The following is a 23,454-nucleotide window of genomic DNA, read 5'->3' on the forward strand; positions in this document are numbered from 1 at the left end:
CTCCCACGAAGTCCTGGGAAGGAAGAGAACTTCCCTCTCACTCATCCACGCAGTTATCTTGCTCCCACATCACACATATGAGTGACCCAAGGATCATTTGAAACCAAGTAAATACCGCACAAGGTGGTGGTTTTGTGATGTGGTTAGTTTTGTCTGTTCACATGGAGAAACCAGGATCAGACTGTACGAGGAAGATGACCTTTGGCGGTAAAAGTGGGGTCCCAGCCACTGCTCAGTGGTCAGCGCTTGTGAATCCAACTGCACCATCCCTACCGGCCCGCCAGCATCCCCTGCCCCCAGAACTTTCCTCCGCCCTCTGCTGTGATATTCAAACTTCATTGGCCCACTTTCAACTTCAGGAAAATTCATTTTCAAGGCAGGAAGATACATGTTTTCCTACAATAACTTTTATCGAATTTTTACAGATAACCCCGGACAACCTCATAGCCTTTCCCCAGTCTGTTCTCATGGCGATACTTTGCCCAGTGTTACTTCACTGAAACAGTTTTCAGATGGATTGACTCCTGGATCTCGCTGACTGATAACCCCAGTTAGATGAAAGTCTTACCTTTCCTCTTTCTTCCCAGAGCCAGCATCACCTGACCAGGGCCTCATTCTGCTACAGCTGATGCTGATGGCAGCGTCTCTAGAACCTGCGGTAGCGAATTTACTAAAGAGAAAGAACGCCTCCCTGCCGACCCTCAGCCAACCGGTCTCACCTCCAGAATCCCTGCTTTCCCAGTTGCAAGCACTCTTCCTCACCTCTGGGCTGGGGCCGCTGAGCTGCTGCCTTGGAAGGACCTTTGATTCATGACCATCTATTTCAGATCCTCACTGGCACCTGATATCAAGCAGGATCAAATAGACCCTGCCCCCAAGACTGCTGTAAACTCACTGGGAATTCACAGAGGAGCTGGAGTTGTCTCGAAGTTCCCAAATAAAAACATTTCTGTATCAGATGCTTCCGCCTGGCTTTCAAGAGACTGGCCACCCTCATTCTTCCCTCTGCTTAGACCCCTGTGGATGTCGCTGGCCCAGAGAGGAGCCCGCTCGACACAGGTGAGGAGAGGAACTCAGATGGCGAGCTCGCTCCTTTTTCCCCAGCTGCCTCAGGTGGGCAGGGCGGCGGGGAAGCCTTGTAGCAGGTTTCTGTTCCCCGGACAGTGACGTGCGCGGCTGCAGCATCTCCGGGATGGCAGCATTGAGCGCAGGTCGGGTGGGCGTTCTCTGGGCCTTATTTTCACATGGAGGACAAAACAGAACAAAACGAACTCTTTGTCTACAGTCTGATTTCCATTATGATGTCATTAATCTAAATTTTACTTCTCCCTGGGACCACGTGGGGAGGCCACTGCTCTTTTGCTGTTATGTGTCCATGATGTCACTGCCACTTCCACGCCCCCAAGAGCGTCCCTAATCAGTCATACAGCCCCTTCCTCGTGAGCTGAATGCAGCTCCCGAATCCTTCTCAACACAGTGCCCTGGGAAGCCGCCACCAGCCAGCACGATGCATCTATTCCTGGCTTAAATCCTGGTGGGGAAAATATCCTTAGATTCCCCCCCCCCTTTTTCCCCCTTGAAAGGGTCTTCCTTGATTTTTCCACTGTCTCTCATCCCCCTTGAGTGATTTGGAGAATGTCTCTGAAAATCCCCTCCCCCAACAGACCCAGCACCAACACAAAGCATGGCTCTGGCACCAAGTTGAAAGTGTTCAGTCTCCTCAGCTTATGCTGTTATTGTAGCAAAGGGTTCCCTGCTTGAAATAAAACCCTCAGTATGGTCTCCTTGATTTTTCTCCTTTACTACCCCTGGCACTGCGGGGTCCCCGGGCGGCTCTATAGGCTGGGGTCTAAACTGTTCACCCCGCTAGCAGCAGGATGTTTGCTCATTCCTTCAGTCATCAAACATTTTTGAGCATTTACTACATGCAAACGCTGTCCTTGATGTTGGGGACAGCCATGAAGGGCCCCTGTGATAGAAGTACCACAGAAGAATGGAAGATTCTGGCGTATTAGAGACGGTTCTGTTTACATGAGAGATGGGTCTGCATGCATCGCTGGGCCCGGCAGGCACTATGGATGCTGGTGAAGAGAGGCTGACTAGCATCTGGTTCATTCCCGGGGGAACCTGAGGTGTTTTGTATAACACAACCCAGAACATGTTTCTTTTTTTTTTTTTTTTTTAACATCTTTATCGGGGTATAATTGCTTTACAATGGTGTGTTAGTTTCTGCTTTATAACAAAGTGAATCAGTTATACATATACATATGTTCCCATATCTCTTCCCTCTTGCGCCTCCCACCCTCCCTATCCCACCCCTCCAGGTGGTCACAAAGCACCGAGCTGATCTCCCTGTGCTATGTGGCTGCTTCCCACTAGCTATCTACCTTACGTTTGGTAGTGTATATATGTCCATGCCTCTCTCTCGCTTTGTCCCAGCTCACCCTTCCCCCTCCCCATATCCTCAAGTCCGTTCTCTAGTAGGTCTGTTATTCCTGTCTTACCCCTAGGTTCTTCATGACATTTTTTTCCCTTAAATTCCATATATATGTGCTAGCATACAGTAGTTGTCTTTCTCTTTCTGACTTCACTCTGTATGACAGACTCTAGATCTATCCACCTCATTACAAATAGCTCAATTTCGTTTCTTTTTATGGCTGAGTAATATTCCATTGTATATATGTGCCACATCTTCTTTATCCATTCATCCGATGATGGACACTTAGGTTGTTTCCATCTCCGGGCTATTGTAAATAGAGCTGCAATGAACATTTTGGTACATGACTCTTTTTGAATTATGGTTTTCTCAGGGTATATGCCCAGTAGTGGGATTGCTGGGTCATATGGTAGTTCTATTTGTAGTTTTTTAAGGAACCTCCATACTGTTCTCCATAGTGGCTGAACCAATTCACATTCCCACCAGCAGTGCAAGAGTGTTCCCTTTTCTCCACACCCTCTCCAGCATTTATTGTTTCTAGATTTTTTGATGATGGCCATTCTGACTGGTGTGAGATGATATCTCATTGTAGTTTTGATTTGCATTTCTCTAATGATTAATGATGTTGAGCATTCTTTCATGTGTTTGTTGGCAGTCTGTATATCTTCTTTGGAGAAATGTCTATTTAGGTCTTCTGCCCATTTTTGGATTGGGTTGTTTATTTTTTTGTTATTGAGCTGCATGAGCTGCCTGTAAATTTTAGAGATTAATCCTTTGTCAGTTGATTCATTTGCAAATATTTTCTCCCATTCTGAGGGCTGTCTTTTGGTCTTGTTTATGGTTTCCTTTGCTGTGCAAAAGCTTTGAAGTTTCATTAGGTCCCATTTGTTTATTTTTGTTTTTATCTCCATTACTCTAGGAGATGGGTCAAGAAGGATCTTGCTGTGATTTATGTCATAGAGTGTTCTGCCTATGTTTTCCTCTAAGAGTTTGATAGTTTCTGGCCTTACATTTAGGTCTTTAATCCATTTTGAGCTTATTTTTGTGTATGGTGTTAGGGAGTGATCTAATCTCATACTTTTACATGTACCTGTCCAGTTTTCCCAGCACCACTTATTGAAGAGGCTGTCTCTTCTCCACTGTACATTCCTGCCTCCTTTATCAAAGATAAGGTGACCATATGTGCATGGGTTTATCTCTGGGCTTTCTATCCTGTTCCATTGATCTATATTTCTGTTTTTGTGCCAGTACCATACTGTCTTGATTACTGTAGCTTTGTAGTATAGTCTGAAGTCAGGGAGCCTGATTCCTCCAGCTCCCTTTTTCATTCTCAAGATTGCTTTGGCTATTCGAGGTCTTTTGTGTTTCCATACAAATTGTGAAATTTTTTGTTCTAGTTCTGTGAAAAATGCCATTGGTAGTTTGATAGGGATTGCATTAATCCGTAGATTGCTTTGGGGAGTAGAGTCATTTTCACAATGTTGATTCTTCCAATCCAAGAACATGGTATATTGCTCCATCTATTTGTATCATCTTTAATTTCTTTCATCAGTGTCTTATAATTTTCTGTATACAGGTCTTTTGTCTCCTTAGGTAGGTTTATTCCTTGATATTTTCAGAACACGTTTCTTAAGTCCACCTCAGCTAGACCATTTCCTGGTGCTGCTGCTGGTTGCCAGTTTGTTCAGAAGAGTGTTGTATTCACGAAGCCAGGAGAGGTCTTCTGCTGGGTGCTCCTGATGAGCTGAGATCCACAACAACCTTCTGCAGGTGTCAGAACCTGTCCCAGTTCCTTTTGATTATCTTGGCTCCTCTGCGTGATTGAAGGAGGTAAGTTAACATGGAAATACGATGCTGGCCATATATTAAGTGCAAAAATGAAGTGGAAGGGTAAAATGTGTTACTCCTTTAAAAATATACATGTTGGGGCTTCCCTGGTGGCGCAGTGGTTAAGAATCCGCCTGCCAATGCAGGGGACACGGGTTCGAGCTCTGGCCCGCATGCCATGGAGCAACTAAGCCTGTGTGCCACAACTACTGAACCTGCATGCCACAACTACTGAGCCCGTGAGCCACAACTACTGAAGCCCGCATGCCTAGAGCCCATGCTCCGCAACAAGAGAAGGCACCGTGAAGCCCACACACTGCAATGAAGAGTAGCCCCCTCTCGCCGCAACTAAAGAAAGCCCGCGCGCAGCAACACAACACAGGCAAAAATAAAAATAAATTAATTTAAAATATATGTTATATAAATATATTCTAATTATGCATAATTATATAGATATTGAAAAGAATCTGGAAGGATACACACCAAACTTAATAGTAGCTGTTTTGGGAATATGGAATTGGGGGAAGTCTTTCAATTTCTACTTTGATGATGATGGTGATTTCTCTGTGCACCGCTATAGTGTTTCAGTCTTTTATAGTGAGCATATATTGATTTTATAATTTTTAAAAATAAAACCACATCTATTTGCAGAGCTGGGTTCCATGCTGGGCACTTATTTCTCGGGCTCCCGCTGGCTCAGCTGCATAGGCCAACTTCAGGCTCTAAGTAACAGCCCTTCCTCTGCTTGCCCTGCCCACCCCCATGCCAGTTATACACAGCCTGCAGCACACTTTCTGCACACACACACACACACACACACACACACACACACACACACACACACACACACACACACACACGAACACCTGGACAGCAAAAGGATGGGCCTCAACCTTAATGAAGGCACTTGACCCCAACCCAGACAAACCTCATGTGTAGCCAGTACTGGGAGGGATCAACCAGCAATGGCCCCGCTTACTGTTAGATTCTCCTGGAGGAGATAATCTTGTGGAATAATTGGGACCAACAGTTTGGGGGTTTTCGTTAGTCCACACGTCATACACTCAACCCAAAAGATGTGTGTTGAATCTGACTCTGTACCAGGTGCTTGTGGTAGGCATGCTGGGTGACCATGGCAGGGATCCTGCCCTCGGGAAGCTTAGTACAGGCTGATCTGTGTCATCATCAGGAATATGTTTACAAATGGAATTCCTTTTTTTTTTTTGGCTGAGCCTTACGGCATGTGGGATCTTAGTTCCCTGATCAGGGATCAAACCCGTGCCTCCTGCATTGGGACTGCAGAGTCTTAACCACTGGACTGCCAGGGAAGTCCCAGAATTCCATTTTTCAGAGAGGCTGAAGACAGAACAGAATTTCATGCTAAGCACCAGGTTTGGTGCCTGTATCCTGGTCTTGAAGAACTTCAGATTTGCCCTTTTGCCTTTCTGGGGATGGCAAAAAGAATACCAATAACCATTATTCTACAGCAGAGGTTCTCCACAGCAGTCCTTTCACTCTGTAAAATTACGGAGGGTCGCAAGGAATTTTTGTTTATGTAGATTATAACATTTACAGAAATTAAAACAGAATTTTTACAATGTTGTGTTAGTTTCAGGTGTACAGCAAAGTGAATCAGTTATATGAATACATATATCCACTCTTTTAGATTCTTTTTCCATATAGGTCATTACAGAGTATTGAGTTCCCTGTGCTATACAATAGGTCCTTATTAGTTATCAGTTTTATATATGGTAGTGTGTAGATGTCAATCCCTATCTCCCAATTTATTCCTCCCCCGCTTCCCCCCGGTAACCATAAGTTTGTTTTCTACATCTGTAACTCTATTTCTCTTTTGTAAATAAGTTCATTTGTACTATTTTTTTAGATTCCACATATAAGTGACATCATATGATATTTGTCTTTCTCTGTCTGACTTACTTCACTCAGTATTACAATCTCTAGGTCCATCCATGTTGCTGCAGATGGCATATTATTTCGTTCTTTTTTGTGGCTGAGTAATATTCCAGTGTATGTATGCACCACATCTTCTTTATGCACTCCTCTGTCAATGGACATTTAGATTGCTTCCATGTCTTGGCTATTGTAAACAGCACTGCAGTTGGGATGCATGTATCCTTCTGAACCATGTTTTTTTTTTTTCCAGATATATGCCCAGGAATGGGATTACTGGATCATATGGTAGCTCTATTTTTAGCTTTTTAAGGAACCTCCATGCTGTTCTCCATAGTGGTTGTACTAATTTACATTCCCACCAACGATGCAGGAGGGTCCCGTTTTCTCCACACCCTCTCCAGCATTTATTGTTTGTAGACTTTTTGAAGATGGCCATTCTGACTGATGTGAGGTGATACCTCACTGTAGTTTTGATTTGCATTTCTCTGATAATTAGTAATGTTGAGCATCTTTTGGCCATCTGTAAAAACTGAGAATTTTTAAAGTATTTGTTTAAAGTATAATAAGCCCATTACATTTTAGCACACATATTTTAATGAAAACAGTTATTCTTTCCAAACAAAAATAAATAATGAGAAAAGTTGCACTGTTTTACAGTTTTGCAAATCTCCTAATGTCTGGCTTAAACAGAGGACAGTTGGATTCCCATATTTGCTTCTGCTTTCGGTCGGCTGCGCTATCCCTTGCCATGTAGTTTTCTGAAAACTCCATTGTAAGCTTGTGATAATGTGAGGGTAAAAAAGGCAGATAATATCTTGGTGTCATATGAAAATAGTTTTGAGCACGGGTCTCTCTTTGAGAACTCCTGCTCTACAAAACAAAATCAGTCACCCAAAAGCGCTCTCGGCTGATGAACTGTAGAATCGCCACTAGGTGGCAGCAGAGGTCAACTAAATGCACGGCAGGTCGGGGCTTCTGTTACCTCGTGACATTGGTTTCAGTGGTTAGAGTGTCTGGGCCCCATGACACTTCTCTTCCTGTTTTTTTGGGTCTCATCATCTCCGTTGTTGTCGTTGTTCTTTTACTTCTCTGTGGTGGAACTAACTTCAGACCAGGGAGACCTTGCCTTGGGGTCTGTAATCAGTTACCTGCATGAACTTGGCAAGATTTGGCCCTCCTGGACCTCAGTTTCCTCATCTGTAAAGTGGCCACACTGTACCCTTACCTATCTTCCAGGGATTCAGTAAGACTGTACCCTTACCTATCTTCCAGGGATTCAGTAAGACTCTGTTGCTGAAGTGGTTTTCTAAACTGTGAAGTGCTAAGCATAGGGGTCAGAGGAACGTGGTGGAGGTTGGGTACTCTGTGATTTTTCCTGTTTCGGTTTCAGGCTGTCTTCCTCTCTCTGAGTCTGGGTTGTTGGCGTTTTTCATGGGGTGACACAGAGTGGCTGCATCAGTGGTCCCTGAGCCTTGTCTCTGCCTCTAAAACTCTGACTTCTACAGACGCTTGGCTCCTAGGCCTCTGGACCCCCAAGTAGGCCTCTGATATGCATGCTTGCGGGGGTGGGTGCAGATGCTGATGTGACCTTTCTGATGCCCAGGATATCTGTCGAGTCACTGATTCAAGTCCTCCAGGGTTCTGACTCCCAGTGCCTCTCTCTGACAGGCTGATCTCAATGAAGTTTCCAGGAAACATTTGGTCAAGCAGAGGAGTCCAGCCCGTGAGCACCTGGGAGCCAGAAAAACCATCCAGAGAATGTCTGCTTTTTCCGGCTGCTGGTGGAAAGTGGGGAGAGGCCAGCGTGCTCTGGGCCCAGTCACCCTCACCAGTCACAAGACCCACCCCTAACTGCCTTGTGCCGGGTGTCGCTCCCGTCCACACCTGTAGATTATGAAGACACCACTGTGTCTTACTCACCACTGTGCCGAGTCCAGCACCTGGCACTCCTTGCATGCTTTGCTGGTGTTTGTTGATTGACTCAGCCACATCCTCAGGTGTGCAAAAAATCAAAGAAGCTTGCTTTTTTTTTTTAATTTAGTTTTTTTCAAGCTTCCATTCTACCTGGTGGCAGAAAAAGTAATTTTGCCATTTCAGATGTAAAACTCAGAAAATCCAAGTTAAATACAGCCAGTTCAGGATTTTCTCCTTCTCCCTCTCCTGGGGTGACTTTAGATTCTCAGGGTTTGGGGTATAGGGAGAGGCTTCTTGCTCTTGGGAGATGCTCCATCCTACGCTAGCATTCGTCCTGTCTAGTCCTGGGGCATGGCCTTCCCTCCGTGGTGGCTTCTGTGGAAGCATCTTCATTCCCATCTGGTCCTGGCCACATGGTTCCTGCCTGCCATATCTGCCAACCCCGAGGCCCCTCTGGCCTTACCGTGCTCCATGACACATCCATGCCCCTCTCTGTCCTATGGGAAAAGCCTTGCCTTCCACACTGGAACTACTCAAGGGCCTGCATCAGGCCCACCTTCCTGGGGCTCCCTATGCCACACCATGTAATGGGTGGCAGGAGACAATTTCTTTTCCGATTGTCATCTCCCAGGGTACACGGGACATGTGGCCCAGGAGCCCTGCCTTCTCAGGTCCTCAAGCCTCCCTAGAGTTCTGCCACCACCACTCCAAGCTCAGCTGGGGGAGAAGCACTCACCAGTGTCTTCTATCATCTTCTCTAACTTCTCTTCCATGGTCCATACGCTATTACTTCTTCCCCCTAGAGCTAGGAGCTCTACCTTTGGAAATTCAAAAGCCAAGAATTAACATCTATATTAATAAGTAAAGGACAGTCACTTCAGTCGATGCAGAAAAAGCATTTGACAAACTCCAGTACTTGTTCATGATAAAAACACTCAATGAACTGAGAACAGAAGAGGGCTTCCTCAACCTGATACAGGGCATCTACAAAAAGTCCACAGCCAACATCAAACTTATAGTGAAAGGATAGGTGCTTTCCTACTAAGATCAGGAACAAGACTCTGGCCACTTCTATTCAACATTGCACTGGATGTTGTAGCCAGGGTAATTAGGCAAGAAAATGAAATATAAGGCATCCACGTTGGAAAGGAGAGCTAAGCTACTTCTATTTACAGATGGTATGATCTGGTACATAGAAAATCCTAAGGAATCCACTAAAACCTATTAGAACAAATAAACAAGTTCAGCAAGGTTTCAGGATATAAGATCAACCTACAAAAATCAATTGTATTTCTATATCTTAGCAATGAACATACCAGAAATGAAATTAAGAAAACAATTCTGTTTATAATAGTATTTGAATAATGAAATATTTAGGCACATTTTAATAAAAGTACAGGATTTTTACACTAAAAACTACAAAACCTTACTGAAAGAAATTTTAAAAGATCTAAATAAATAGAAAGATACTCCATGTCATGGATCAGAAGACTAAATATTGTTAAGATAGCAGTACTTTCCAAATTGACATACAGATTTAATGCAATCTCTCTCAAAATCCCAGATAGCTTTAAAAACAAACAAACAAAACTGAAACACTAATCTTAAAACTCATATGGAAATGCAAAGGACCCAGAGTAGCCAAAGCAATTTTGATATGGAAGAGTCAAGTTGGAGGACTCACTCTTGCCTATGACAAGGTTACGGTGATCAAGACAGCGTGGTGCTGGCATAAGGATAGACTCGTAGAGCAACGGGATAAAATTGAGAGTCCAGAAATAAACCCTTATATTCATGGTCAATTGGTTTCTGATGTGGGTGCCAAGATAATTCAATGGAGAAAGAATAGTCTTTTCAACAAATGGTGTTGGGACAACTGAGTATCCACATGCCAGAAGAGTGAAGTTGGAACCTTATCTCACACCATATTTGAAAATTAACCCAAGATGGATCATAGACCTAGATGTAAGAGGTAAAACTATGAAACTCATAGAAGAATACAAACAAATAAATCTTGTGACCTTGGGTTAGGCAAAGATTTCTTAGAATACCAAAAGTGTAAGTGACAAAATAGAAAATAGACAAACTGGACGATAACTTAAAACTTTTGTGCTACCAATACCATGAAGAAAAGGAAAAAGACAACCCGCAAAATGGGAGAAAATATTTACAAATCTTATATCAAATAAGGGACTTTTATCCAGAAGTACAAAAAACTCTTACAACTCAACTATAAAAAGACAGATAACTGAATTTAAAAATGGGCAAAGGCAGGACAGACAGCAGAAGCAAGAAGAACTACAATCCTGCAGCCTGTGGAACAAAAACCACATTCACAGAAAGACAGACAAGATGAAAAGGCAGAGGGCTATGTACCAGATGAAGGAACAAGATAAAACCCCAGAAAAACAACTAAATGAAGTGGAGATAGGCAACCTTCCAGAAAAAGAATTCAGAATAATGATAGTGAAGATGATCCAGGACCTCGGAAAAATAATGGAGGCAAAGATCGAGAAGATGCAAGAAATGTTTAACAAAGACCTGGAAGAATTAAAGAACAAACAAACAGGGCTTCCCTGGTGGCACAGTGGTTGGGAGTCCACCAGCAGATGCGGGGGACGCGGGTTCATGCCCCGGTCCAGGAGGATTCCGCATGCCACAGAGTGGCTGGGCCCGTGAGTCATGGCCTCTGGGCCTGCGCGTCTGGAGCCTGTGCTCTGCGGCGGGAGAGGCCACAGCGGTGAGAGGCCCGCGTACCGCACAAAAAAAAAAGAAAAAGAACAAACAGAGATGAACGATACAATAACTGAAATGAAAACTACACTAGAAGGAATCAATAGCAGAATAACTGAGGCAGAAGAACGGATAAGTGACCTGGAAGACAGAATGGTGGAATTCACTGCTGCAGTACAGAATAAAGAGAAAAGAATGAAAAGAAATGAAAACAGCCTAAGAGACCTCTGGGACAACATTAAACGCAGCAACATTCGCATTATAGGGGTCCCAGAAGGAGTACAGAGAGACAAAGGACCCGAGAAAATATTTGAAGAGATTATAGTCGAAAACTTCCCTAACATGGGAAAGGAAATAGCCACCCAAGTCCAGGAAGCGCAGAGAGTCCCACACAGGATAAACCCAAGGAGAAACATGCTGAGGCACAGAGTAATCAAATAGGCAAAAATTAAAGAGAAAGAAAAATTATTGAAAGCAGCAAGGGAAAAATGACAAATAACATACAAGGGAACTCCCATAAGGTTAACAGCTGATTTCTCAGCAGAAACTCTACAAGCCAGAAGGGAGTGGCATGATATACTTAAAGTGATGAAAGGGAAGAACCTACAACCAAGATTACTCTACCCGGCAAGGATCTCATTCAGATTCGATGGAGAAATCAAAAGCTTTACAGACAAGCAAAAGCTAAGAGAATTCAGCACCACCAAACCAGCTCTACAACAAATGCTAAAGGAACTTCTCTAAGTGGGAAACACAAGAGAAGAAAAGGACCTACAAAAACAAACCCAAAACAATTAAGAAAATGGTCATAGGAACATACATATAGATAATTACCTTAAATATAAATGGATTAAATGCTCCAACCAAAAGACACAGGCTTGCTGAATGGATAACAAAAACAAGACCCATATATATGGTGTCTACAAGAGACCCACTTCAGACCTAGGGACGCATACAGATTGAAAGTGAGGGGATGGAAAAAGATATTCCATGCAAATGGAAATTGAAAGAAAGCTAGAGTAGCAATACTCATATCAGGTAGAATAGACTTTAAAATAAAGAATGTTACAACAGACAAGGAAGGACACTACATAATGATCAAGGGATCAATCCAAGAAGAAGATATAACAATTATAAATATATATGCACCCAACATAGGAGCACCTCAATACATAAGGCAACTGCTAACAGCTATAAAAGAGGAAATCGACAGTAACACAATAATAGTGGGGGACTTTAACACCTCACTTACACCAATGGACAGATCATCCAAACAGAAAATTAATAAGGAAACACAAGCTTTAAATGACACAATAGACCAGATAGATTTAATTGATATTTATAGGACATTCCATCCAAAAACAGCAGATTACACTTTCTTCTCAAGTGCACACGGAACATTCTCCAGGATAGATCACATCTTGGGTCACAAATCAAGCCTCAGTAAATTTAAGAAAATTGAAATCATATCAAGCATCTTTTCTGACCACAACACTATGAGATTAGAAATGAATTACAGGGAAAACAACATAAAAAAATAAACACGTGGAGGCTAATCAGTACGTTACTAAATAACCAAGAGATCACTGAAGAAATCAAAGAGGAAATCAAAAACTACCTAGAGACAAATGACAATGAAAACACGACGATCCAAAACCTATGGGATGCAGCAAAAGCAGTTCTAAGAGGGAAGTTTATAGCTATACAAGCCTACCTCAAGAAACAAGAAAAGTCTCAAATAAACAATCTAACCTTACACCTAAAGGAACTAGAGAAAGAAGAACAAAGAAAACTCAAAGTTAGCAGAAGGAAAGAAATCATAAAGATCAGAGCAGAAATAAATGAAATAGAAACAAAGAAAACAATAGCAAAGATCAATAAAGCTAAAAGCTGGGTCTTTGAGAAGATAAACAAAATTGATAAATAATTAGCCAGACTCATCAAGAAAAAGAGGAAGAGGATTCAAATCAGTAAAATTAGAAATGAAAAAGGAGAAGTTACAACAGACACCGCAGAAATACAAAGCATCCTAAGAGATTACTGCAAGCAACTCTGTGCCAATAAAATGGACAATCTGGAAGAAATGGACAAATTCTTAGAAAGGTATAACCTTCCAAGACTGAACCAGGAAGAAACAGAAAATATGAACAGACCAATCACAAGTAATGAAATTGAAACTGTGATTAAAAATCTTCCAACAAACAAAAGTCCAGGACCAGATGGCTTCACAGGTGAATTCTGTCAAACATTTAGAGAAGAGCTAACACCCATCCTTCTCAAGCTCTTCCAAAGAATTGCAGAGGAAGGAACACTCCCAAACTCATCCTGTGAGGCCACCATCACCCTGATACCAAAACCATACAAAGATACTACAAAAAAAGAAAATTACAGACCAATATCACAGATGAATACAGATGCAAAAATCCTCAGCAAAATACTAGCAAACAGAATCCAACACATTAAAAGGATCATACACCATGATCAAGTGGGATTTATCCCAGGGATGCAAGGACTCTTCAATATACGCAAGTCAATCAATGTGATAAACCATATTAACAAAATGAAGGAGAAAAACCATATGGTCATCTCAATAGATGCAGAGAAAGCTGTCAACAAAATTCAACACCCATTTATTATAAAAACCCTGCAGAAAGTAGGCATAGAGGGAACTTACCTCAACATAATAAAGGCCATATACGACAATCCCACAGCAAACATCATTCTCAATGGTAAAAAACTGAAAGCATTTCCTCTAAGATCAGGAACAAGATAAGGATGTCCACTCTCACCACTGTTATTCAGCATAGTTTTGGAAGTCCTAGCCATGGCAATCAGAGAAGAAAAAGAAATAAAAGGAATACAAATTGGCAAAGAAGAAATCAAACTGTCACTGTTTGCAGACGACATGATACTATACAGGGAGAATCCTAAAGATGCCACCAGAAAACTACTAGAGCTAATCAATGAATTTGGCAAAGTTGCAGGATACAAAATTAATGCACAGAAATCTCTTGCATTCCTATACACTAATGATGAAAAATCTGAAAGAGAAATTAAGGAAACACTCCCATTTACCATTGCAACAAAAAGAATAAAATACCTAGGAATAAACCTACCTAGGGAGACAAAAGACCTGTATGCAGAAAGCTATAAGACACTGATGAAAGAAATTAAAGATGATACCAACAGATGGAGAGATTTGCCATGTTCCTGGATTGGAAGAATCAATATCGTGAAAATGATGATACTACCCAAAGCAATCTACAGATTCAATGCAATCCCTATCAAATTACCAATGGCATTTTTTACGGAACTAGAACAAAAAATCTTAAAATTTGTATGGAGACAAAAAAGACCCCTAATAGCAAAAGCAGTCTTGAGGGGGAAAAAACGGAGCTGGAGGAATCAGACTCCCTGACTTCAGACTATACTATAAAGGTACAGTAATCAAGACAATATGGTACTGTCACAAAAACAGAAACATAGATCAATGGAACAAGATAGAAAACCCAGAGGTAAACCCACACATCTATGGTCAACTAATCTATGACAAAGGAGGCAAGGATATACAATGGAGAAAAGACAGTGTCTTCAATAAGTGGTGCTGGGAAAACTGGACAGCTACATGTAAAAGAATGAAATTAGAACACTCCCTAACACCATACACAAAAATAAACTCAAAATGGGTTAGAGACCTAAATGTAAGACCAGACACTATAAAACTCTTAGAGGAAAACATAGGAAGAACACTCTTTGACATAAATCACAGCAAGATCTTTTTTGATTCGCCCCCTAGAGTAATGGAAATAAAACGAAAAATAAACAAATGGGACCTAATGAAACTTCAAAGCTTTGCACAACAAAGGAAACAATAAAGAAGACGAAAAGACAACCCTCAGAATGGGAGAAAATATCTGCAAATGAATCAATGGACAAAGGATTAATCTCCAAAATATATAAACAGTTCATGCAGCTCAATATTACGAAAACAAACAACCCAATCCAAAAATGGGCAGAAGACCTAAATAGACATTTCTCCAAAGAAGACACACAGATGGCCAAGAAACACATAAAAAGCTGCTCAACATCACTAATTATTAGAGAAATGCAAATCAAAACTACAATGAGGTATCTCCTCACACCAGTTAGAATGGGCATTATCAGAAAATCTACAAGCAACAAATGCTGGAGAGGGTGTGGAGAAAAGGGAACCCTCTTGCACTGTTGGTGGGAATGTAAATTGATACAGCCACAATGGAGAACAGTATGGAGGTTCCTTAAAAAACTAAAAATAGAATTACCATATGACTCAGCAATCCTACTCCTGGGCATATACCCACAGAAAAGCATAATTCAAAAAGACACATGCACCCCAATGTTCATTGCAGCACCATTTACAATAGCCAGGTCATGGAAACAACCTAAATGCCCATCCACAGACAAATGGATAAAAAAGTTGTGGTACATATATACAATGGAATATTACTCAGCCATAAAAAGGAACGAAATTGGGTCATTTGTTGAGACGTGGATGGATCTAGAGACTGTCATACAGAGTGAGGTAAGTCAGAAAGAGAAAAATAAATATCGTATATTAACGCATATATGTGGAACCTAGAAAAATGATACAGATGAACCGGTTTGCAGGGCAGAAGTTGAGACACAGATGTAGAGAACAAATGTATGGACACCAAGAGGGGAAAGCAGCGGGGCGGGGCGGGGAGGGGGATGGTGGTGTGCTGAATTGGGCGATTGGGATTGACATGTATACACTGATATGTATAAAATGGATGACTAATAAGAAGCTGCTGTATAAAAAAATAAAATTGAATTTAAAAATTAAAAAAAAATGGGCAAAGGATTTGAATAGATATTTCTATACAAGTGGCCAATGAGCACATGAAAAGATGCATCACTAGTTATAAGGGAAAAGCAAATCAAAGCTACCACGAGAGACCACCTTATACCCACTAGGACGGCTATAATCAAAAGGACAGATAATAACAAAGGATGACAAAGAAGTGGAGAAATTGGAACCCTCATACATTGCTGGGTAGAAATGTAAAATGGTGCAGCCACTTTCGAAAACAGTTTAGCAGTTCCTCAAAAGTTAAATATAGCATTACCTTATGACCTGGCAATTCCACTCATAGGTATACACCCAAGAGAAATGAAAACATGTTCACACGAAAAACCTTTAAATGAATGTTCATAGCAGCATTATTCATAATAGCCAGAGAGTGGAATCAATCAACCCAAATGTCTATCAACTGATGGATGGATAAATAAAATGCCGTATATCCATGCAAAGAAGTATTATTTGGTTATAAAAAGAAATGAAGTGGAACTTCCCTGGTGGTCAGTGGTTAAGACTCTATACTTCCACTGCATGGGACGTGGGTTCTATCCCTGGTTGGGGAACTAAGGTCCCACACGCAGCACGGCATGGCCAAAATAATAATAATAATAATAAAATTAAAATTAAAAAAATAAAAAGAAATGAAGTACTGATACGTGCTACAACATAATGAACCTTGAAAGCATCATGGTAAGTCAAAGATGCCAGTCCCAGAAGAACACGTCATATTCCAATTATAGGAAAAATCCAGAAGAGGTAAATTTATACAATAGAGACAGAAAGTAGATTATTAGTTGATTAGGCTGGGGGAAGGGAGGATGGGGAATGGCTGCTAATGTGTACAGGGTTTCTTTTGCGGGTGATGAAAATGTTCTGAAATCAGATTGTGGTGATGGTTGCACAGCCCTGTGAATATACTCAAATCCACTGAGTTGTACACTTTCAGTGGGTGAATGAATGGTCTTTGCATTTCTGCTGAGCGCTCCCTTTGCAGAGGGAAGAAAGGTGTTGGTCTGGGATGAATGAGGAGGGGAGCAGGGTAGGAAAGGAATTGCAGGGCTGAGACTGCACAGTATCCTCCTGCCTCAAATGGGAAGGGTGGGCAGAGAGGGAGAGACAGACAGATGGATGTGGACTGGTCAGCTTTCAGGCCAGAAGCTTCTGGGCTTGGCTTTGGCCAGTGACAATGTGCCCTGATCTGGAATCTCCTGGGCACAACTCTGCTGGGGGCCTGGCAACCTGGACAAGGCAGCCAGGTTGTTGAGACTGACTGTGTTGAGAGCCCACACCCTCCCGTGGGTCAGATTTAAGAATGTAGCTCTTGAGTCAGTTACCTGAGTTGGAATCTTGGCTTTTCCACTTGTGAGCAGTTTGCCCCTGGCAAGTTATGTAACCATGTAAACTTTCTGGGCCTCGGTTTCCTCATCTGTGCACTAGGCATAATTGCAGACAATAATTCTACACCAACCTCATGGGCTTGTTGTAAAGATCCAACTAGATATTGAACAAAACATCACTAACCGAGCGCCTGGTACACAGCAAACAATAAATGTTACTCCTTCTTTTTCTCCTTTCTCCAAGGTGACTTCCAGATAAATCTCAACTCCTCTGGCACAGGAAGGAGAGCAGTGACAGGGCACCTCATCACAGGCAGGCCCTGAGAATCCTGTTTTGAACTGGCTGCAGGGGTGCATCCGGTGGGTAACGCCACCTTTGTAGAAAAGCCAAGGGAAAACCGCCAAGCTCTGCTGGTGACTAGGCTGTGACAGTGGGTTGCAGCCTATCTCTCTGCCCATCTTCTCCGGCAGCTGATTGCATCCCCAGGTTGTGTTGTGAAACCATCACCAACCACTAGCGTCTGTCCTTGTTGTGATGCCCGTGTGGGGTGAGCATTGCTGAGGGGGTGGCTTCCAAGGCTGCAGGCTGTAAACCATGTTGTATAATGTGGCACAGCTCTGCGTCTGGGGCTAGTCATTCAGAAAACCCAGATAGGAGAGGAGAAGGCCCTGCTGCCACGACCTGGGTGCCACAGCGGGCTGTCCAGGGTGCCGCAGAGGTCTTCGTCCCTCCTGGAGGTGCCCAGTGCAAAGAGAGGGCCCCCCTTTCTGTAAGTGGGGCCAGAACTAAAGAAATGCCCACAAATCCCTTATCATAATGTTGAAATCCAAGCAGCTCTGAAAGCCCAAGATTTGTTGAGATCCATTTGGTTGCCAAAGCTGACTACCTCACGCGATTGCTCCTCTGTTTTTTGCAGAATATTAATGTGTTTAATTACAGGATCCTGCCCCAGGCCCCGCCATGGATGTTGTGTAATGTAAGAAGTGTGAACTGTGTATCCTCTTTCTAAACAGGTAAACAGTTTGAATTCTGAAAGCTCTCTGGCCCCCAGGTTTTTGGAAAATGGAATGTGGACCCGTATTATTATGAATCTTTTTTACTGTCAGGCTGTAGTCAGAGGGAACACAACACAGACACGATATATACAGAGTAAGAAAAGAGCAGAATGGAGAGAGCAAAGAGTTTGGAATCAGAGATAGCTGGGGTTGGATGTCTACTCTAACTCTTAGCACCCGTGGGACCTTGGGAAGGTCACTTAACGTTTCTGAGCCTTAATTTCCTCATCTGTAAAACAGAAATAATAATACCTACCTCCTACGGTTTATTAGGAGATTAAATGAGGTAATGTATGCTTAGTACATATAGAGTAAGGGCTTAATCATTACATGATTAATATTAATAAATAATAGTAACTATGTTATTTGATAGACCATTTTCTCAGCGCTTTGTCCATGGGAATCCACAGACCAGCTAGGGAGCCGGCACAGCAGCCACAGCCGGACCCCGCATTCGACCCACCCTGCAGGGCAGGCCTCCGTTGCTGGGAGCTGGGTGCCAAGAGGAAGGGCACTGAGGACACTTAGGGGTCAGACTGTGAGTCTTGGAGAGGAAGTAATATAGAGATGCTGGGAGATATTAAAACAGTAATAGCTGGAGCACGAATTCTCATGCTATGAGAGGTCCTGAGGAAACCTCCTCGACAGAACCTATACCCCACTCCCACCCCCCTGCCACGGGATATTTTCCCTTTTCTCGGGAAGCCAATGGGTCAACAGACTATGACTGTTGTCTGTCTGTATGGAGGTCTGTGTCCCCTGCAACATGCCTGATGGCCTTCAGCACTGAGGGAAGACAGAGTTTACACCAGTGAGCAGAAAGCCTCTGGACTTAGAGATCCAGCTTGTTGCCCTTTGATAGACATGTCATCGTGAGTTAATCACTGAGAAACTTGGCTCTTTCTGTCAAAACTAAGACTAAAATAATTATGATTGGAGGTACCCATAGACCCACCATTTCTGCACCAAATAATAAAACACTCCCCTGACCTGGGCCCCCTTTGCCAAAACTCCTCCACTTCCCCTATGCGGGAGGGGCGTGGCTGCAGGTGGAGGGCGAATTTCATGCCACCCCCGCCACTAATGGAGCTGCACAGCTACAGGGACCACACTGCCCATATCATCAGAGAACCTCACCTCTGGCCAAGGCCCGTTTGCTGTGCAGGTCACATGGATATTTCTTGACATTGTAACCAACAGAAATCCCTTTGAGGAATCCTGGCTCTGGGTGCTCTGAACTTTATGTATTATTGACACCAAAAGTACCAAAGGATGGTCTAGCCCCATAGGGAGAAGCAATTTTAATTTTACCAGTACCTAGAAAAATACTGCCCTTAGTAGATTCCTCTAAACCAGCGGCCCCCAGCCTTTTCTGCACCAGGGACCAGTTTTGTGATAGACAATTTCCCCACAGGTGGGGGTGTGTGTGGGGGGGCTGGGGGATGGTTCAGGCAGTAATGTGAGCCATGGGGAGCGGCAGATGAAGCTTTGCTCACTTGCCGCTTTCTTCCTGCTGTGCGGCCCTGTTCCTAACAGCCCAGACACGGTCCACGAGGCTTCAAGTCTGTGTTGAGGATAACGAGTCTTACTGTTATTACAGGAGTATTTGACTCATCAGCCCCATTGACAGACTTGTAGCTTTCTTTGTTCTGAGCATCAAGGAACAAATAAGCACCTAGAGACCAGACTTGAGTTTTTTCCCAAGATCTGTTTATTCCAAAATAAAGATATAAAATTTTAAACGAACTATTAAAACTGATTTTGACTTAGCATATGCCTTATTTGATTTTTTAATTGCAACAACTTAAAGAGGAGGCTTTCTAAATTCAATAAATAGAATAAATAACATTTCAGCTTCACACTCTGCCTCTCATCCTTTCTTTCTGGAAACTTTCCAGGAGAGTCTTCAGAAATGTCAGCGTATTGCCTGCTGTGGTTTGGTTGCATGGCTGTTCACAGGAAAAAGACTGTTGGGATAAAAGTTGACAAAGGCAGAGTGACTAAAACAGTATTGGAACCCAGCAGCCCCAGGAACCACCCTGCCCAGAGCCTGGTGAGTGGACGGGGGGGATGGTCAGTGGGGGTGGGGGTGTGCTGGCAGTGGGGGGCTTGAGGCATGGAGCAAATGGATGGGGACTTGCTAACATTTTGTGTAGGCGGCATAGGTGGTTGACTTTGAAGTAGGATTTCAGGGGTCTGCTTGCTACACACACACAGACACACACACATCAAGTGGCCCTAAATCTCTAAATCTCCTCATTAGAGGAAACCTTCTTGGGATGCTTTGAGGCTTAAAATTTTGTTATTGTCCTTCTTGGCTGTCCTTCCAAGGTCATTTTATAGCACAATGACTAAGAACGGGATTTAGGAGTCCCATAGACCAGAGTTCAAATCTCAGCACTGCCACTTATTAACTATGCAGCCTTGGGCGAATCAGTTAACCTCACTGAGCCTCAGTTTCCGACTCTACAGTGTGAGGGTGGTAAATCTGACAGTTGTCATTAAAGTAGGTATTCAATGAAACAGTATATATTAAGCATTTAGAACTGCATGCTGTTGATGGCAGAAACCCCCGCAGTTCAGTAGCTGAGTGAGGAGGGGCCCTCACATGGTGACGGTAATAAAAAAAGTTCACTCCCTCCCCTCTCCTCTAGCGACCAGCGTGTATGCTCAAGAAGAGGACGCGCTGATGGACATTTAGGGCAGATGACAAGCTTCCACCTGGATGTGGATGTGTCTTCCTTTAAACACCTCCTTGGCCAATGGAAAGAAAACTTTAACTTACAGGCCAGAATATCCACTCGGCAAACTGAATCTCTAAGATTATTTAGAACTGTATGGCCTATAGCCCTGATTCTCTAGATTTTAGCTTCTAATTACAATCAGGCTAGATTCTTTCATTATTCAAGAGGTGGAGAGAAGTAAAAGCCAACACAGGGGTGAGTGTTTTTGAAAGTGAGAGGGAACAATGAGCCATCCAGGCAGATCTCACTTTAATTCTTTTGCTCTGATTAAATTTCTTACATGTCCCTAATCAACCTTGAACTACCAGTTCCAACTTTATCACCCTTTCTCATTCAGATGGAGTTGGCATTGACATTCACACAAAAATAACTAACCAGAGCACATCACAGATAAAAACACACTCACTCCACACTTCTTGTTCTGGAGGGCTTCAACTGTTTTCTTCACCCGATTGAAAATCAGCGGGAAACTTGTTTTCACTATGGTGTTGGTCATCTGCGACAGACCCTCCTGTAAGCATGCTGAGGTGCAGTTGTCCTGGTAAATAACAAGGATTTAGGAAAAGAAACACTCAGAGGACAGCTTTGAGTAGGAATCACAAAGAAAATGCTTTTAGAGGCTATTTTAATTTAACCAATGTCATCTAAACTTGCATTGTTTTTTAGACAGGTCCCTTGCCAGGCTAGGAAATGATCTTCAATATTTCAAGGTAAGGCCCTTTTCCCACAGTGACACTCCCTGAAGATTTCCAGTATGTTGCGCCCCAGGGAACATGAGGCCTGTGGAACCCAGGAAACAGCCAGTGCTGAGTCTACTTTTCAAAGGATGCTTCCTTGTTCCAAGTCTTGTCATAGTGAGTTTGAAAGTACAGAGAAAGGAAGAGCCTTTTCACACCAGCCTGATGGGATATGCCAGTTGAATACTGCCATTGTTTCAGCAGTAGCTAAAACCAAGGATTAAAAACTGAGGGGATGGGCTGGGCCATAAATGTGTGGTTCCTCCTCAGAAGGCATAATATGCTCTTCTCATCTAATAGATGGACTGTGATAGGGAGTGACACCTAACCTCAACTGTGGTAAAAAGCTCAGGTTCTCCCAGGCCTGGCTTGTGAGAGAGTCAAGCACAACAGCACCTTGGGTAGGTGCTGCTCCCTCACCTTAACCAGGAAATTCCTGCCATGCTTCCTCTCTGCCAAAGTGGGGAATGACTCCCTGGAAACGCTTTTCACTTTCCCTCCACCCACAATCTCAGACACCCTATCCTCCTGGAAGGCAGGCTTCAAACCTTGCAATAGCTGCTCTAAATCAGCTAAAGAGAAGGATAGGGAGGGAGGGAGGGAGGGAGGGAGGGAGAAGGCAAAGTATGGAGAGTTTAGGCCAGTGGAAGGACAAAAGGACGTCATTTTACTTACATTGTTGTGCAACCCCAGAGATACCAGCAAATGGATTAGAAAACTGTGATTTGAACTATATCATTTGTTATATTCTCAGTCCCAGTTTGATTTAATTGTGCACATGGCCACTAATCTAAAAACACATTCAAGATTCTTTTTTAAGTATCGAAAAGTGTTCAGACTTCCCAAGGAGACTAAATGCAAAGAAATGTATATATCAATAGCATAGAATTTCAAGGTTTTGAAAGGTTTTTAAAACTGTTGCTAATCTGTAACAATTATAACTAAGTAACAGTTTCTTATTTCAGATATCATATAGAACAATTAATTTTGACTTAAAGGCTTTAAAAAAACATGATCAAGATTATTTTCTTTTACTATACTTACAGAAGGAATGGGCAGACACAAACAGTCAGTCACCTGTGAAAGAAAAATGTCAGAGTGAAGACTCCAGATGTGAAAACTAAAATTAGTTTGAAAAGATCTTAGAAGAGCATTTACTCACATTGGTGCTGCAGCTGCATTTTGAAGGTGGATGTTTCTAAAAAAGTAAGTGGAGAAACAAGAACCCATGGTGGGTGGTGCATTTTTCATCCTCTTATATTTCACTTAAATTTTCAATAATTGCCTTTCCCGCTGGCGCCCCCGTCTGCAGCTTACCTGCAGGTTGTTGATGAGGTACTCGACATCCTTGATCCCCGTCAAGGTCAAACAACTCTGGCTGGCCGCAGAGCAGAGGAGCAGGGCAGAGGCAAGGACCACGGCCAGGAGCATCTTGACAAGGGGCTGGAGCTTGGCCTTCAAATGCCTTCAAATCAAGTTGTATTTAAAGGTGCCCTGCAAACATGGAAAATCCCTGACATCAAACTGATACCAATGCCCACTTTTTCTCTGTAAATTTGGGCCACTTGACATTGAAAAAATATTTGTGTGTATATATATATCTCAAACTGAGTCACTTGGCAAAGACGATGTTACATTGTCCCACGAAATACCATTCCTCAGAAAAGATGCTTTTCAAAAAGTTGGGTATGAAGACGCTGCAGGAAAAGTTAAAGATCTTAAAACAATAATTTTTTTGAAGGCAGGAGATTCTGGTTGTGAGAGTGAAAATACTTTCCATGAAGGCCCAGGTCTGTATTTTCCCCTTTTTACTGATAAATGCTGATATGATAGCCAGTCACTGGTATTCTGACGAAGGTGGGTGTGGAGGATGAGAAATAGTGCAGGAGAGCGGTTT

General features: G+C 42.7%; 1 protein-coding gene across 1 annotated transcript; it reads right to left on the bottom strand.

Moving 5' to 3' along the window:
- Nucleotides 1-19,837: 19,837 nt before the first annotated feature.
- On the bottom strand, nucleotides 19,838-23,017 carry IL9 (interleukin 9). The gene is made up of 5 exons (XM_007461385.1): nucleotides 22,875-23,017; nucleotides 22,720-22,755; nucleotides 22,602-22,634; nucleotides 21,227-21,358; nucleotides 19,838-20,043 (listed from the first exon to the last, which is right to left on the bottom strand). The coding sequence occupies exons 1-5, from the start codon at nucleotides 22,986-22,988 to the stop codon at nucleotides 19,933-19,935; spliced, it is 426 nt and encodes a 141-aa protein (XP_007461447.1). The 5' UTR covers nucleotides 22,989-23,017; the 3' UTR covers nucleotides 19,838-19,932.
- Nucleotides 23,018-23,454: the final 437 nt, after the last annotated feature.

This window comes from Lipotes vexillifer, unplaced genomic scaffold (genome assembly GCF_000442215.2).
Source record: "Lipotes vexillifer unplaced genomic scaffold, Lipotes_vexillifer_v1.1 scaffold217, whole genome shotgun sequence".
NCBI classification, from domain to species: domain Eukaryota; kingdom Metazoa; phylum Chordata; class Mammalia; order Artiodactyla; family Lipotidae; genus Lipotes; species Lipotes vexillifer.

Coding starts and splice junctions, on each gene's coding strand:
- IL9 (XM_007461385.1), bottom strand. CDS start 22,988: ATGCTCCTGGCCGTGGTCCTTGCCTCTGCCCTGCTCCTCTGCTCTGCG. Junction 22,756..22,874: donor ACCTCATCAACAACCTGCAG/GTAAGCTGCAGA, acceptor TTACTTTTTTAG/AAACATCCACCTTCAAAATG. Junction 20,044..21,226: donor TCCAGAACAAGAAGTGTGGA/GTGAGTGTGTTT, acceptor TTATCCCAACAG/TCTTTTTCCTGTGAACAGCC.